The 14,060-nt window shown below is 41.2% G+C and overlaps 3 protein-coding genes across 3 annotated transcripts; 1 reads left to right on the top strand and 2 right to left on the bottom strand.

Moving 5' to 3' along the window:
- Window positions 1–2,023: 2,023 nt before the first annotated feature.
- LOC141720229 (uncharacterized) lies at window positions 2,024–2,931 on the top strand. Its single transcript, XM_074522577.1, has one exon. It carries the CDS (start codon window positions 2,041–2,043, stop codon window positions 2,929–2,931), a length of 891 nt encoding a protein of 296 aa, XP_074378678.1. The 5' UTR covers window positions 2,024–2,040.
- Window positions 2,932–9,720: 6,789 nt separating this feature from the next.
- Window positions 9,721–10,188, bottom strand: LOC141720228 (uncharacterized). The gene has a single exon (XM_074522576.1). The coding sequence runs from the start codon at window positions 10,186–10,188 to the stop codon at window positions 9,721–9,723; it is 468 nt and encodes a 155-aa protein (XP_074378677.1).
- A 291-nt stretch (window positions 10,189–10,479) lies between these two features.
- LOC141720227 (uncharacterized) lies at window positions 10,480–13,805 on the bottom strand. Its single transcript, XM_074522575.1, has 3 exons — window positions 12,879–13,805; window positions 11,674–12,791; window positions 10,480–11,527 (listed from the first exon to the last, which is right to left on the bottom strand). The coding sequence occupies exons 1-3, from the start codon at window positions 13,803–13,805 to the stop codon at window positions 10,480–10,482; spliced, it is 3,093 nt and encodes a 1,030-aa protein (XP_074378676.1).
- Between the last annotated feature and the right edge of the window lie 255 nt (window positions 13,806–14,060).

Here is a 14,060-nt window from a genome sequence, read left to right as displayed (position 1 = left end):
GTTTGCCATCCATATGGTTAGGTTGATGACAAATATTTTTAAATAAGTTGAAACACCAATATAGTACTGAACACTCGTTGGTTGTACTAGTCAAACTAATTTTTGACTGTTACAATAACTATAAAATTATTTTGATCTGAAACTTTGGTTATATGAATAAAATATATGTTTTATGACATCCATACGGTTAGTTGCTAGAAAATATTTTTAAAAAAATACGAAACATCAATACAGGACTAAACACTAGTTACATACTAATCAAACTAATGCTTATCTATTAAAATAGAAAATCGGATAAAATTATTTTGACATGAAACTTTGGTTATAATAATAAAATATATATTTAATGACATCCATACAGTCGGATTAATGAGAAATATTTTTAAATAAGTCGAGACAACAATTCAGGACTAAACATTAGTAACTAATACTAGTCAAACTAATGTTTGACTGTTAAAATAGCAAACCAAATAAAATTATTTTGATTTGAAACTTTGGTTATATCAATAAAATATATATTTTATGACATCCATACCGTTGGATCGATATAAAGTATTTTTAAAATAATCGAAATAGCAAATCAGGATTAAACACTAGTTAGCGGTACTAGTCAAACTAATGCTTGACCGTTAAAATAGAAAGTCGGATAAAAAATTTTTGATTTGGAATTTTGGTTTTATCATTAAAATATATATTTTATGACATCCATACGGTTGGATCGATAGAAAATATTTTTAAAAAAAATCTTAACTAAAATATAATTATGAAGCCGAATTTTGGGTTTAGAAACTAAAATAAAAAAATTTAAATCATGTCAAAATATAACGCATATGTTATGCAAAATGATCGTTGAAAGATGAAAAAAAATACAGTGAAGTCGGATTTTGAAAAAAAAAATCATACCTATATGAAAAAATCAGAATATATTATAATTTTTTCGTGATTTAATGAGCGAGTTCGAGCCGAGCTCGAGCCGCACAACCCAAAACTCGACTCAAGCTCGTTTTTCTTAATGAACATATTTCTCTGTTCGAGCTCGAATTCGAATTCGTTAACGAGTCGAGCGGAACGAGCTCTTAACAAGTCGAGTTCAAGCTTGTTGGTGAACAAACAGTGCTAGGCTGAAGTATGCATGCAAAGCCAACACAGACCCTTGCCCTTGTTTTCTTTTGTTATGACAAATGTGATTCAAGATTCATGTTTTGGCCTTTTGGATATTTTTCCATGTTAAAGTAATGCAGAAAAGGAAAAGATTTTTCTGTTACCATAATTTATAGAATTTTTTTTTAAATGTCTTCCTTATAGAAAATATCGTTACACACTAAAAATTATAACTTGGACGGACGGAGCTAAGAGCGATCAGATTTATTGTAAATCGATAAATTCGATCGAAATTCAGATGATCAATATAATTGAGTTACACTGTTTTCTTGTTATACAATTCGACCGAAAAATCATTGTTAAACATAAAATGGTCGATCGATGGAATCAGTAGGGTTAGTTTAATTATATGCTGTCTACACTTGATATCCTTCGCAATCAAACTTTAACCTGAGACTTTTACGGCTGTTATTGATTTTAGAACCTTGATATTTAATACCATTAAGAAACCACGCTGTAAAACAGTAATAGTGAAACTACAACAGCAGAGATATGTCTAGATAACTGATGCATTTGATGATCTGTACAAGGTTAAATCTGCATGCAGAGATCTTGTAATATCGATGGACTCATCTGCTAAACTCCATACACGTATCCTTCATATACTTATACATGTGTCCTCTCTGCTCTTCAACATGCCTCTTTCTTATTGGCTCCTCCTCTCCCTTATATGACACTCACCCCTCTTCTTCTCCAAATCCAAGCTTCAGCTTCACCCTCCACATCTCTCTCCTCCACATCTCTCTCCCCCACCTCTCTCTCTCTCATATCTCTCCCATTCTATCCATCTCTGTGCATCTCACCCTCCCTCTCTCTGTCTCTACATCTCTCTCTCTCCATCTCTCTCTCTCTCTGATCTCTCTCTCTCCCCCCCCCAAAATGATGCAAACCCTGGACTCTTCAAAAACAGCACAAATCCTTGCTAGGTACAGACCCATAGCTCCCAAACCACCTGATCTCGATGAAAACACCTCCAATTCAAGCCCCAACTCAGATTCATCATGCATGCCTCAGAAGATCAGAGACTCTCCTTATCTAAGAACTGTCTGGCCTCAATTACAATCCAGGCCTACTCGAATTCGAAAGCGCGGCAGAACTTCAATTGGCCCACCCATACCATGCAAAAGGTCAAAGTCTTTCACAAATTACACTCCAATAAGAAACTCATTATCTTATCAGAATCTTGATGTAAACAAGCAAGTTCCAATAGAAAAGAATCTTCTCCAACAACTCCAAGAGATTCCCCACCAGATTCCAAACCAGATTCTTCCCAACCAGGCTCCCTGTCTTTTTACACCAAGGCCTATTAAACTAGTATCTTCTGCAATTACAATTCATCCACAATCCACAGTCATAAACCCTGAGATGATCATGCAGGGCCCCGCGAAAGCGGAACAAATCGAGAAAGGAGTGGAGTCTGAAACCCTACCAACAGTGATATTAGACTCTAACAACAAAGTCAGGTTGGCTAATTCAGCGTACATGAAGTTGGTGGGACAGCCAGAGTGTGTTTGGCTTGATTCAATTGCTGCATGCAATAGAATCTGTGGGGAGGTGGTGATGAAGATTCCGGAATCTGTAGGGGATGAGCTTGCAGGATCATCTAAAGGGGTGGTTTGTTTAGTGGTTATAGAGTGGGGGAATAGTGAGTATAGAAGTTCAATTACTACTTCTGGTGAGGCAGTGAGGTTGGCTTGTGAGTCCAGGGATTATGTGTTTGCATGGAGGTTTCATACACAAGGGGCTGTTATTCCTGCTTCTAATTTTTGAATGTTTTTGTATACTGCATATATACAGTTGTGTGTGTGGGGGGACTAGCCTGGCTATAGCTGGGCACAGTTGTCAGAAACTGTGTGAAATGTTTTGGTGTGTATTAACTTAGCTAGTGTGTATGTCGGTCGGTATTGTGCGGTCGGGTTGTATGTCGGTCGGTATTGTGCGGTCGGGAAAACCCCTGTTTTCACGAGGGGTGTGAGTAGTAATATGAATATATATGAGATCAATTCTATAGTTCTAATAAAATCCTAAATGTTTACTCGCGAGATGAATTTATTGAGATGTAGCTGATCAAAATGATGAAAATTTGCACAACATTCAAATCACAAATATAGAGCATTGATTGGTAGAAATGCTATACATTTTATCGAATTGGTTGATTGCCATCACTTGAGAGGTTTACAATTTCGAGGAAATTCTATACAAGCAGATCGAAACAATATTCATCGTCATTATAATGCAGCAGAAGCAGCTTTTTACAATTTATTTCGAGCACTTGTCCATGTCAAACGATTTGGCAAATTATGTGTCCCGCAAATACAATGAATTCTAAAAATAAAAATCTTAAATTGGAATAGGGTGATGTCCGTGATCTCCCTGCATTCATATCAGTTTTTTGTTAAATTATAAGCACAAATTAATCGTATTAGTTTTCTTTGTTAAATTATACACGTAAATTTTTCATGGACAAGTAATTATATCTATCGATTGTCTAGATTCCAGACCCATTTATCCAGGGATGTTCTTTCTGCGCATGTCAGCTAACAAAATTAATGCCAATATGCATACAGTTTAGAATTCGATTGAACGAAAATATTGATGATATTGCATCTTGCAAGCAATTCACCGAACTTTTTTCTCGGGTTAAATGGCATTTTGGTCACTGACTGGCCGAAAACTTTCAGTTGGGTAATTCAACTCAAAAAATTTTCAATCATATCGTTTTACTCTTAAAAATTTTCATTCGGGTCATTCGTTGTTACATTTCTTTAAAAACTTGATGGATTGCTGACTAAGATTGGTGACTTGACTTAAATAAATTTATTATGGCATGTATAGTTAAATAAAGCGGTATTTTGGTCACTCAACTCGCTCAAAATTTACAATTTGATCATCAAAATGAAGAAATTTTCATTCGGGACACTGACCATTAAATCCATTAAAAACTAAAAGAAAATCGAATGAAGAGCTCTTTTACAAACCCTATTTTCTCTCTTAAATTATTGAATAGTGTTGACGAAGAATTCGGTAACAACAAAGTCTAAGGTTCGTAGCCGGAAACAAGATCAATAACGATGGTTCTTTATCGGAAACTTGAACAGTAACCGGTGGATCCGATGAATAGTGTTCGTCGGGAAGTATGAACAGTGTGTGGTGGTGATGATTATTGGTGGCTAAGATTGCTTAGGGTTAGTGGTGGCTCTTTTGCGCTCTCGCTTCTGACCCCTTGCAATTTGTCTACGTATCCCTATTTATAGGGAATCAAGCCAACGTAGTTCTTGGGGAACAAGAAACCTAACAAGCTTAGATTTCTTCTCCTGAGGCCCAGTAGGGAACCTACTGGAAACCATCTTCTACTAGCTTTAGGAATGTCCGCCGATGAGGTCCAACCACAAAGGCCCAAGGCTCGTCCGCAGCTTCAAGACTTCACGGATAGGGCATCTCCCTGGCCAAAGATAACCCTCCACTACCAGTTGTTTCTCTAAACCGTGGACGCAGGTATAGCCGTGGTTCACCCCAAATGTTGGACGCATCCTTGTCCCCCGATAAGGAGCCCCTACCAGATTACAAGACAAGTGATCCCAAACTTTTAGGTGCAAAATGCAGGATACTCCAAAGTCTTCCAACGAGGACACCCGTTGACTACAGAGACAGAGCTCCCAAAGCACACACCAGAATTTACCCCACATTCCCAATGAGGACACTCATTGACTACAGGAGGAGGCCTTCCGTCCAGGCATACCCCTGGAGGTCTCTAACCACGGACACCGTCTTTCCTATAGATATGCTACATGAAGGAGTTCTTCAATGGAGTACCTGCATTAAATAGGTTAGTAATAATAATCTCCATCTTCCTTAAATCTTCCAAAGAACCCGTCCAGGTAATCATGTTGAAGTCTTCCCAGGGTTTTCTTATTCATTCAGGGTGTGCCCTAAGGCTCACCACAAGAAGGGATTCAATTAGGGCGCGCCTTCGGCTTCTACTTATCTTTGGTTTCATATTCATTGGACGCGCCTCCCCTATCAATAGGGCGCGCCTTGCCCTTTACAGAAAAGGAAACCTTCTTTGTCTTCTCCCTGATTTCAGGCATTTATATCTTAATTTTGACTGTTTTTTTATCTTTAATCTGAATATAGTTTTTACCAATTTTTGGGCATTACAACTACCCCCAAATTCCATATGTCATTGAAAATAGGATTGGAATTTTTACTCATCTATATCAAAATTTGTATAAACATATTCAGCAATGTTTTTGTCAAGGCGCGCCCTCAACAGGGCTTGCCTTCCAACTTTTCCTTAAAATTCAATGCTGCTATGATAGCCAAATAAGGTGCGCCTTCCTGAGGGCGCGTCCTGGAATTTCAAACGGTTTGGAAACGGTTCCCCTTATTTTTAGGGAATCGTGATCGACGTGATTGATTTGATAGTTGTCATTTTCAGCTATAAATACCAGTCATATCATTTCTTTTTACTTTTTACTTTTACTCTTTCTCTCTACTTTACTTTTCTTCAAAAAATTACCACACCGGCGGGAGGGTATTTTGCTCGAAATCTGACCTAATCCTCCATCGTTTCTTCAGTTTTTTCAGTCCATCTTCTTCTACAATCACAAAGGTACACCTAACCTTTTGTATTTCTGAGTTTCATCCATTAAATCATTATGCATGCTACAAGACTGTTCATCTTCCATTTCTTGAAGCATATTGTTCTTGTATGTATATGTGTATATATAGGTGTATATATTTGTATTTGCCCATTTAGATCATAAATTATAGGATAATTAATTTCAAATTTTTGTTTTGAGAATTTCAACCGTTACCATGATTATGCCCAGAAAACCGTTACTTATAGTCTGTACATAACCATATCCATTTTTAGAACTTATCAGCAACTTAGGGCGCGCCCTCGTATACCTCTCCCAACAATGATATCAGTTTTTAATCAGAGATGGATCCTAGGATGCACCTTATTTTTAAACAGGGCGCGCCTTCTTATGATAAGGCATGTTTTGTGTTTCAATAGGATAACTATTAAACCCATCCTTTTAATTGGGGCATGCTATCTTTCCAATGCATGCCTTTCATTGCTTTTATTTTTTTCTTCTTTTACTTTCTGAACTGGACGCGCTCTCAACCTTTCTTGATTTTCTTGACAGCTGGAAAATGAGGGCGCGTCCTCTCCTTTTCATCCATTATTCACCCCCAAACACCTACTTCGACCCTCAGCCTCCAAACGCCCACCACACTCTTGAATTTCTGAATCAGGTGGCGCGCCTTGTTCGAGATTCCAAAAAAGGTACCCTGATGGCTGATTCTTCAAATGGTTCTTCCATGGACAATGTCCCCTTGTCTCGTAGGCATGGAAAACAAAAGCTAGTCCAGAAGGAGAGATCTCCTGCATCTACTGCAACTGAACATGATGACGATGACTGGTTGGAGTCCCTCAATGTTGATAGGTATAGGAGCACTAGGTCTCTTACCGTGCGATTTGTCCAAGTCCATCTCCAAAAGAGGGCACGCCCACTCCTCTTCATTCAGAGGGCGCGTCTGGAGATGAATCGCCTGAACTCAAAGATGAATCCAACTTCTTTGATGAAGATTATCCTATCAGTTTTCTAATTCTCCTCTCCCTTCTCCCATTCCTTTCGAGCACTGGGAAGTATCTGATAGTGAGCTGGATTTTGACTAGAGCAAGTATGAAGTTTGTAAGGAGGCTGTGAAGAAACGTTTCAGAAAGGAATAAGGGAAATTATTTTGTGTGGGACTTTCTTCCAATTTCTCGGACGAGCAGTTAGGCTGGTTGATGGAGTACTATGATATGGAAGGCATTTGGGCGCGCCCTCTGAGCATGATGCGCCCTCACCTCTTCAATTATGGCAGGAATTTAAGGATTCCCAGTATGGTGACTAGTGTCAAGCTGGTTTCCCTGGTTGTGGGCGCGCCTCTTCACCCCTATATGAGGGATGTGATTGAGCTTTATGACTTGGCCCCTCTGCAGTTATCCCCCAATAGCTATAAACTTGTTCTAGCCTTATTCATCATGTACATGAACCTTGGTTTCCCCATACCTAATATGGATGAGGTGAGCCATTTCTTTAGCCTCATGAGGTCTGATCATGGCTACTTCTACTTGGTCGTAGACAAGCAGCATAACAAAAAGGGCTTTTCATCAGGAAAAGTTAGTCATGAGAAAGGATGGAAAAAGAACTTCTTTTACATGTACGATGTCCCCAGGGTCAGGATCCGATTCAACACAGATCCAAGTAAGGGTGCGCCCTCTCCTTTCTTTTTACATTTCAATTTTATTTGCACACATATTTCTTACTCTCTCATATCTTCTTTTATCATACAAACCAATTGTACGGGATCTCGAGGGCGCGCCCAAAGAGAGGGCGGAGGCCCTTCTCAGAGTTGCTGCGGCCAAGTGGAACCTGAAGATGCTTGTAACTGAATCCAACTTAACGCGAGTTGGTATTTTGTCTGACCGTGTGGGGACCAAATGTAGTTATAAAGAATTTAGGAAAGGTTCCCCCCTTACCCGTGTAATGGAAGTTGATAGCGGTGAGGAAGAGGATGAGGAGGAGCATGAAGACAGCACTACCCAGAATGAACCTCCCTTAGGTTTGAATATAGCCTTCTCATAGGAGGGCGCGCCTTATTACTAGGGCGCGTCCTACTTAGTTTTCTCAGTTGCTTTTCTTTTCATGTCTTCTATTTGTGTTATATAATCTTCTTGCATTTGCATCCATCTTTCATGCACTGTTGTTAACATATTATATCTGATATTTTTAGTCTCACGTGGGCGTGCCCAAAATATTGGCGCACCTTTACTTACACCTACTAATCATTTTTATGTGTTTATATGCAGATATGGCTCTTCCTAAGATTCCCAGATCCTTTGGGGCGCGCCCTTCGGAGAAACCCAAATCTAAACCTCCCAAGAAGGATGCTCCCAAGGCCCAGACCTCTGCACCTACTCCAACTCCTGTCCCTCAACCTACTCCTATCTTGAAAAGACCAGTTATTGATCTTACTGACCAACAGGGCGCGTCCAAGAAACTAAGGATAGAGGGCGCGCCTTCAGGGTCTTCTGCTGCTCTGAATTCTCTTGGCCCATTGGGCTCCCTTCATGTAACTAATGAAGAGGTGGAGCAATGGCAAGCTATGAGTCTGGGGGATGCCACCAGGGCTTCAGTCAAGGAATCTTGCCAACGGGTCATCCACTCCAGCCAGATGGTGGACAAGTTCTTAGCAGAGAGGGTGCGCCATGAAAGGCTGCAAGGTGATAACAATATCCTGCAGAATACCTTGAAAGACAAGGATTTTCTTCATGCTAAGGACATCAAAGCTAAGGATTCTGAATTCTCCTTCCTCAAAGGTGAGGTGGTCAACCTAACTTCTCAGCTTGAAATTGCTAACAAGAAGGCTACTCTTCTTCACACTGAGTTAGGTGGTGCCAACCTGAGGATTGAGTACCTGAAGGAGCAGTAGAAGGAAGGATGGCCTGATGAGAAGAAGGAGGTTGCAGATGTTGCTTTTGACAATGGATTTATCTTCTACAGGGTCGGATTTGTTGCCAACGATCCTGACTATACCTTTGAGAAGTTTGGGGAGGAGACCATGGCTGAGATGGTGGAGTTTAAAAGAGAACATGCTGCAGAGATCAGGGCAAGGAGGATATAGCTTGGGCTAGAGGAAGATGTTGAGGGCGCGCCAACAGAGGAGTCCCCTAAGGACGCGTATGAGGCTGATCCTACCATTCCCCTCCAGTCCATTCCCCCAACTGATAATGTTGAGGGCGCGCCCTGATTTACTTGCCTTGGCTTGTTTCTAATTCTGTTTCTAAATACTTTGAGGTGTCAGCCCTCTTTTGATATTGTGCAAAGTTGTATGACAATATGGTTCCTGCTACTTTTTAATTTCGCATTACGACTCATCATATGGTTTTATTTAATTTTATATCTTCCAGGATGCATATGAAGTCGGTCAAGGTGCCTCAACCATTTTGGTGCACCTTGTTACACAGGTTGCTGTTTTTAGCTCTTTTTCCAGCCTTTATACACTTCAGTTGCGAGGTGCGTTCTTTCATAAGAGCGCGTCCTTAATTTTAGAACACAATTTTTTCCAAGGTCAACCGCATTTGGCGTGCCTTACAATAGGGCGCGCCCTTTAATATTTAGAGAAAGTTATTTAGCACATTAATGGACAATTATCTTGTTACAAGATTTTGAAATTGTTCACATATCATGGGTATCTATAGTTTTTCTTTACTGAAGTACTTTGTAAATCAGGGCGCGCCCTGGTTCTTTTTAAAGTGAAACTGCCAAGTAAACCAACAATTGAAGCAACTTTTCTTTTTATTGATAATGCGCTCTAGTGTAGAAATTACACCAGTCCCAGGCTACTATGCTCTGTGGGGAAATTATTTGGAAATTTCTATCCTTCAGCTAAATCCAAGGTTAGTATTCATGCATACTACCCCCCTAGGCTAGGAGGAATTTATTTACTACTAGTCTATTACATAAAAATCAATCGCAGAAACGAGGGGGCCAAGGCCACACCCTATTGATAATATTTCCTTAAGTGTTCTGCATTCCATGCTCGGGGAAAAAGCTTGACATCCAAATCCTCCAAGCGATAAGTCCTCTTCCAAAGTATAGCTTTGACATTGTATGGTCCTTCCCAATTAGCTCCAAGCACTCCATGCTGAGCTATTTTGGTGTTTGGCATGACCTTCCGTAACACAAGATCCCCCACCTTGAATGGCACGGACTTTACCTTCTTATTAAAATACCTCGCGATTCTCTGCTGATACGCAACAAGCTTTAACTGAGAGTTCATTCGGGCTTCGTCTAGCAAATCCAAGTGGAGCCTTTGGTTAACTTCTGCATCTTCTTCAACAAACAAGTCTCTTCGTAGGGATCCAGCACCTACCTCCACGGGAACCATAGCCTCATACCCATAAGTCAACAAAAATGGGGTTTTACCTGTGGTTGATCTGGGAGTCGTGTTGTAAGACCAAAGGACCATGGGCATCCCTTCTGGCCAATTTCCCTTCTTTTCTTTCAACTTAGCCTTCAAAGTATGCTTTATAATTTTATTTATAGCTTCTGTCTAACCATTGCTTTGCGGGTGATAGATAGGGGCAAAATATTTGTTGATGTTTAAGTCTTCACAAAGCTTTCTTAGCTTTTTACTCTCAAATTGCTTCCCATTGTCCGAGATGAGCTTGTACGGAATGCCGAACCTACAGACTATGGAGTTGAAAATGAAGTCCTTTATCTTCTTTGTTGTGATTGTGGCCAGTGACATGGCTTCCGCTCATTTAGTAAAGTAGTCAACAGCCACCATGGCATATTTCACACCCCCCCCCTTTGTTTTGGGCAACTTTCCAATGAGATCGATCCCCCACATGGCGAAAGGCCAAGGACTTGCCAATAAAGTAATAGACGTCGTCGGGGCATTGGAAAAATTAGCGAATCGCTGGCAACGGTCACAAGCCCGAACAAACTTGAAGGCATCTTCTTTCATAGTTGGCCAGTAATATCCTTGTATGAGGACTTTTAATGCCAATGATCCACCCCCCGAGTGATTGCCACAAATCCCTTCGTGTACCTCCCTGAGGATATAATTTCCTTCTTCTAGGTGCACGCAGTGTAACAATGGTTGGTTAAATCCTCTCTTGTATAGTATCCCATCGTATTCAACATACTTAGCAGCCTGGTATCGAAGGCATCGAGCCTGTAGCTTATCTTCTGGAAAAGCTCCCGTTTGAATATAGTTATGAATGGGGGTCATCCAATTTTCCCGCAGGATCTCCTGTGTCTGGAACACTCCTACCTCTGGAACGCTTGGGATTTTCTGTATTCCCAAAGGGATTTGCCTAAGTTGGACGCTATCCATCTGCGATCCCATTTTTGCCAAAGCATCTGCAATACTATTTTCTTCCCGTTGAACACTTTCCAGTCTGGCACTTCCAAATTTTTCCAATAAACGCTGCGCACATCTCATATATAACTCTGTCTGTGGTCCCCTAGCTTGGAAACCTCCGTTGACTTGGTTTACAACTAACTCAGAGTCATTTCGAGCAATTAGATTCACAACCCCCACTTCCAGAGCTATTTTCAGACCATTGATCAAAGCTTCATACTCAGCGTCATTGTTGGTGACATAAAATTTGAAGTGGATGACACTCATCAAATGATGCCCTTCCGGGGTGACTAAGACAATCCCGACGCCAACTTCGTTATTATTTACAGCCTTGTCAACATGCAAGAACCACCAAAGGTGTGGGAACTCCTCCCTCTCGTCAGTAGGAGGATTTCCTTGCGGGAGAGGTTCTGTTCTGCCAGCACTATGGCCTTGTTGTCTGCTTCAAAATCAAACTCAAATATAAAATCAGCCAACGCCTGTCCCTTGATTGCCGTGCGAGGACAATATTCCAAATTGAATTGTCCCAGCTCTGTCGCCCACTTTAACATCCTTCACGACGATTCTGGTTTATGCAGAATATGCCGGAGTGGATACGCGGTGCGAACCTCTATCCGGTGAGCTTGGAAATATGGTCTTAACTTTCGTGCTGCAAGAATGAGAGCGTATACCAATTTCTCCATGCTGGTATATCTGGTTTCTGCGTCCAGCAACCTTTTGCTCACGTAGTACACGGGCCATTGATGGTTTGCTTCCTCCTTTACCAACACCGCGCTGACGGAATATTCTGAAACTGCCAAGTAAAGAATCAAAGTTTGTCCCTCTTCTGGCTTGGCCAATATTGGGGGATTCCCCAACTGCTCTTTGATTTTTAGAAAAGCCTCTTCACAATATGAGGTCCACACGAAATCCTTACCCATTCTTTTGATTGCCTTAAAGAATTCTTTGCACCTATCCGATGACTTTGAGACAAATCGATTTAAAGCTGCAATCCTTTCTGTCAGGCTCTGCACTTGCTTAACGCTGGTGGGAGACTTCATGTCTAACAGAGCCTTGATTTTTTCCGGGTTCGCCTCAATTCCTCGGTGGTTAACCATGAATCTCAAGAATTTTCCTGATTCCACATGGAATACGCACTTCTGAGGGTTCAGCTTCATTCTAAATTTTCTAAGAATATGGAATATATCAGCTAAGTATGCGATGTGATCTTCCGCCCTCTTAGATTTTACAAGCATATCATCCACATATACTTCCATCATCTTCCCAATCTGCCTCTTAAATATTTTGTTTACCAATCTTTGATAAGTGGCCCCAACATTGATTAATCCAAACGGCATCCCAATGTAGCAATAGAGTCCTCTATCAGTGATAAAAGAGGTGTGCTCCTGGTCAGGCCCATACATGGGAATTTGATTATACCGGGAGTATGCATCCATGAAACTGAGCAAGGCATGTTCTGTTGTGGCGTCGACCAAATGGTCAATTCTTGGCAAAGGGAAGCTATCCTTTGGACACGCCTTATTCAGATTGGTGAAATCCACACATGTTCTCCACTTGCCATTAGGTTTCCTCACTAACACTGGGTTTGCCAGCCAATCTGGGTAGAAAGATTCCCTGATTAGTCCAACATCCAAGAGTCTATCCACTTCTACTGCTAAGGCTACTGCCCTTTCGCCACTCACGGCCCTTCGCTTTTGCCTAACCTCTTTATGTTTGGGATCAATATTCAAACGGTGGTATATCACTTATGGGTCAACTCCCACCATATCAGAATGGTTCCACGCAAATACATCAAGGTTTTCCAAGAGAAATATTGAAAGCCCTTCTTTCAATCTTGGCGCCAACTGATATCCAATTCTCAAAACCTTACTTGGATCTTTTTCGTCGACAGGGATTTCAATTATGTCTTTCGCTGGCCCCATCTTTTCCGTTGGCATTGGAATTCGAGGATCTAGGTCGGGCAGATCACGGTTCTCATCATTTTGCAGTGAAGGCGCATCCCCTTGGAGAGGAGCATCAACTTCTTTAGAAGGCGCGCCCTGTATCACAGGGGCATCAACTTCCTTTAAACTTTCTGAAGATAAGGGAGTGCCCTCAGAGAGAGCGGCATCTACCTTATGCCTATCCAGCCCAAGACTTTGCAAGACATCAAATCTTCCTTCGAGCCGTTCCCCATTGAAATCTGCTTGGACTATGGTATTTGGGGGTTCCTCTTCTTCCAACATTTCAATTCTGATTTTGTCTTCTAAAAACATTGCTGGAGGTAGCTCAGAGGGGCGTTCGTCTTCATGCCCGACATAGTAATGGACTCGGATTTCCTCGATCGGCTGTTCGATGCTCCTTTCTCGATCATCATCATCTGATGCATCTTCGTTGTGGGAGTCCTTCCTAAAGCCCCTCATAGCTTTCCTGTAGCATTCCCGAGAGTCATACTGAGAGCCTTTTATACTTCCCACACCATTTGGGGTTGGAAACTTGATGATAAGGTGGTGGATCGAAGTAATGACCCTCATCTCCCGAAGAAAAGGCCACCCCAACAGCACGTTGTGGGATGACTCTTGATTTAGAACCTTGAACTCGAGTATCTTTGTTACGGATAACGGACTTTCCCCCAAAGTACATGGCAGCCGAATTGATCCCTTAACTCTAACTCCCGCGCTAGAGAAACCATAGACCCACGAATCTTCCCCCGACATATCCCGATCAGGTTGCCCCATCTTTTTAAAGGTGCTGTAGTAGAGGATGTTTGCCGAGCTTCCATTGTCTACGAAGGCCCTAGGAATATTTTTGGTCCCGATCTGGATGGAAATGACCAGTGCGTCATTGTGGGGGCACTACAAGAAAAAGTTGAATAGACATCATACATTAGACATCGGTTGATGTTGCCACTGATGTTAAAAGAAGCAATAACATCATCCCGTGTTTTTCTGATGTCTATGTTATTTGAAGACATCGGTTATTTAAAAACTGAT

The sequence above is a fragment of the Apium graveolens genome, chromosome 4 (assembly GCF_009905375.1).
Source record: "Apium graveolens cultivar Ventura chromosome 4, ASM990537v1, whole genome shotgun sequence".
NCBI classification, from domain to species: domain Eukaryota; kingdom Viridiplantae; phylum Streptophyta; class Magnoliopsida; order Apiales; family Apiaceae; genus Apium; species Apium graveolens.
The sequence above is the reverse complement of the archived record's forward strand: the minus strand, read 5'-3'. Positions and strand labels throughout refer to the sequence as shown.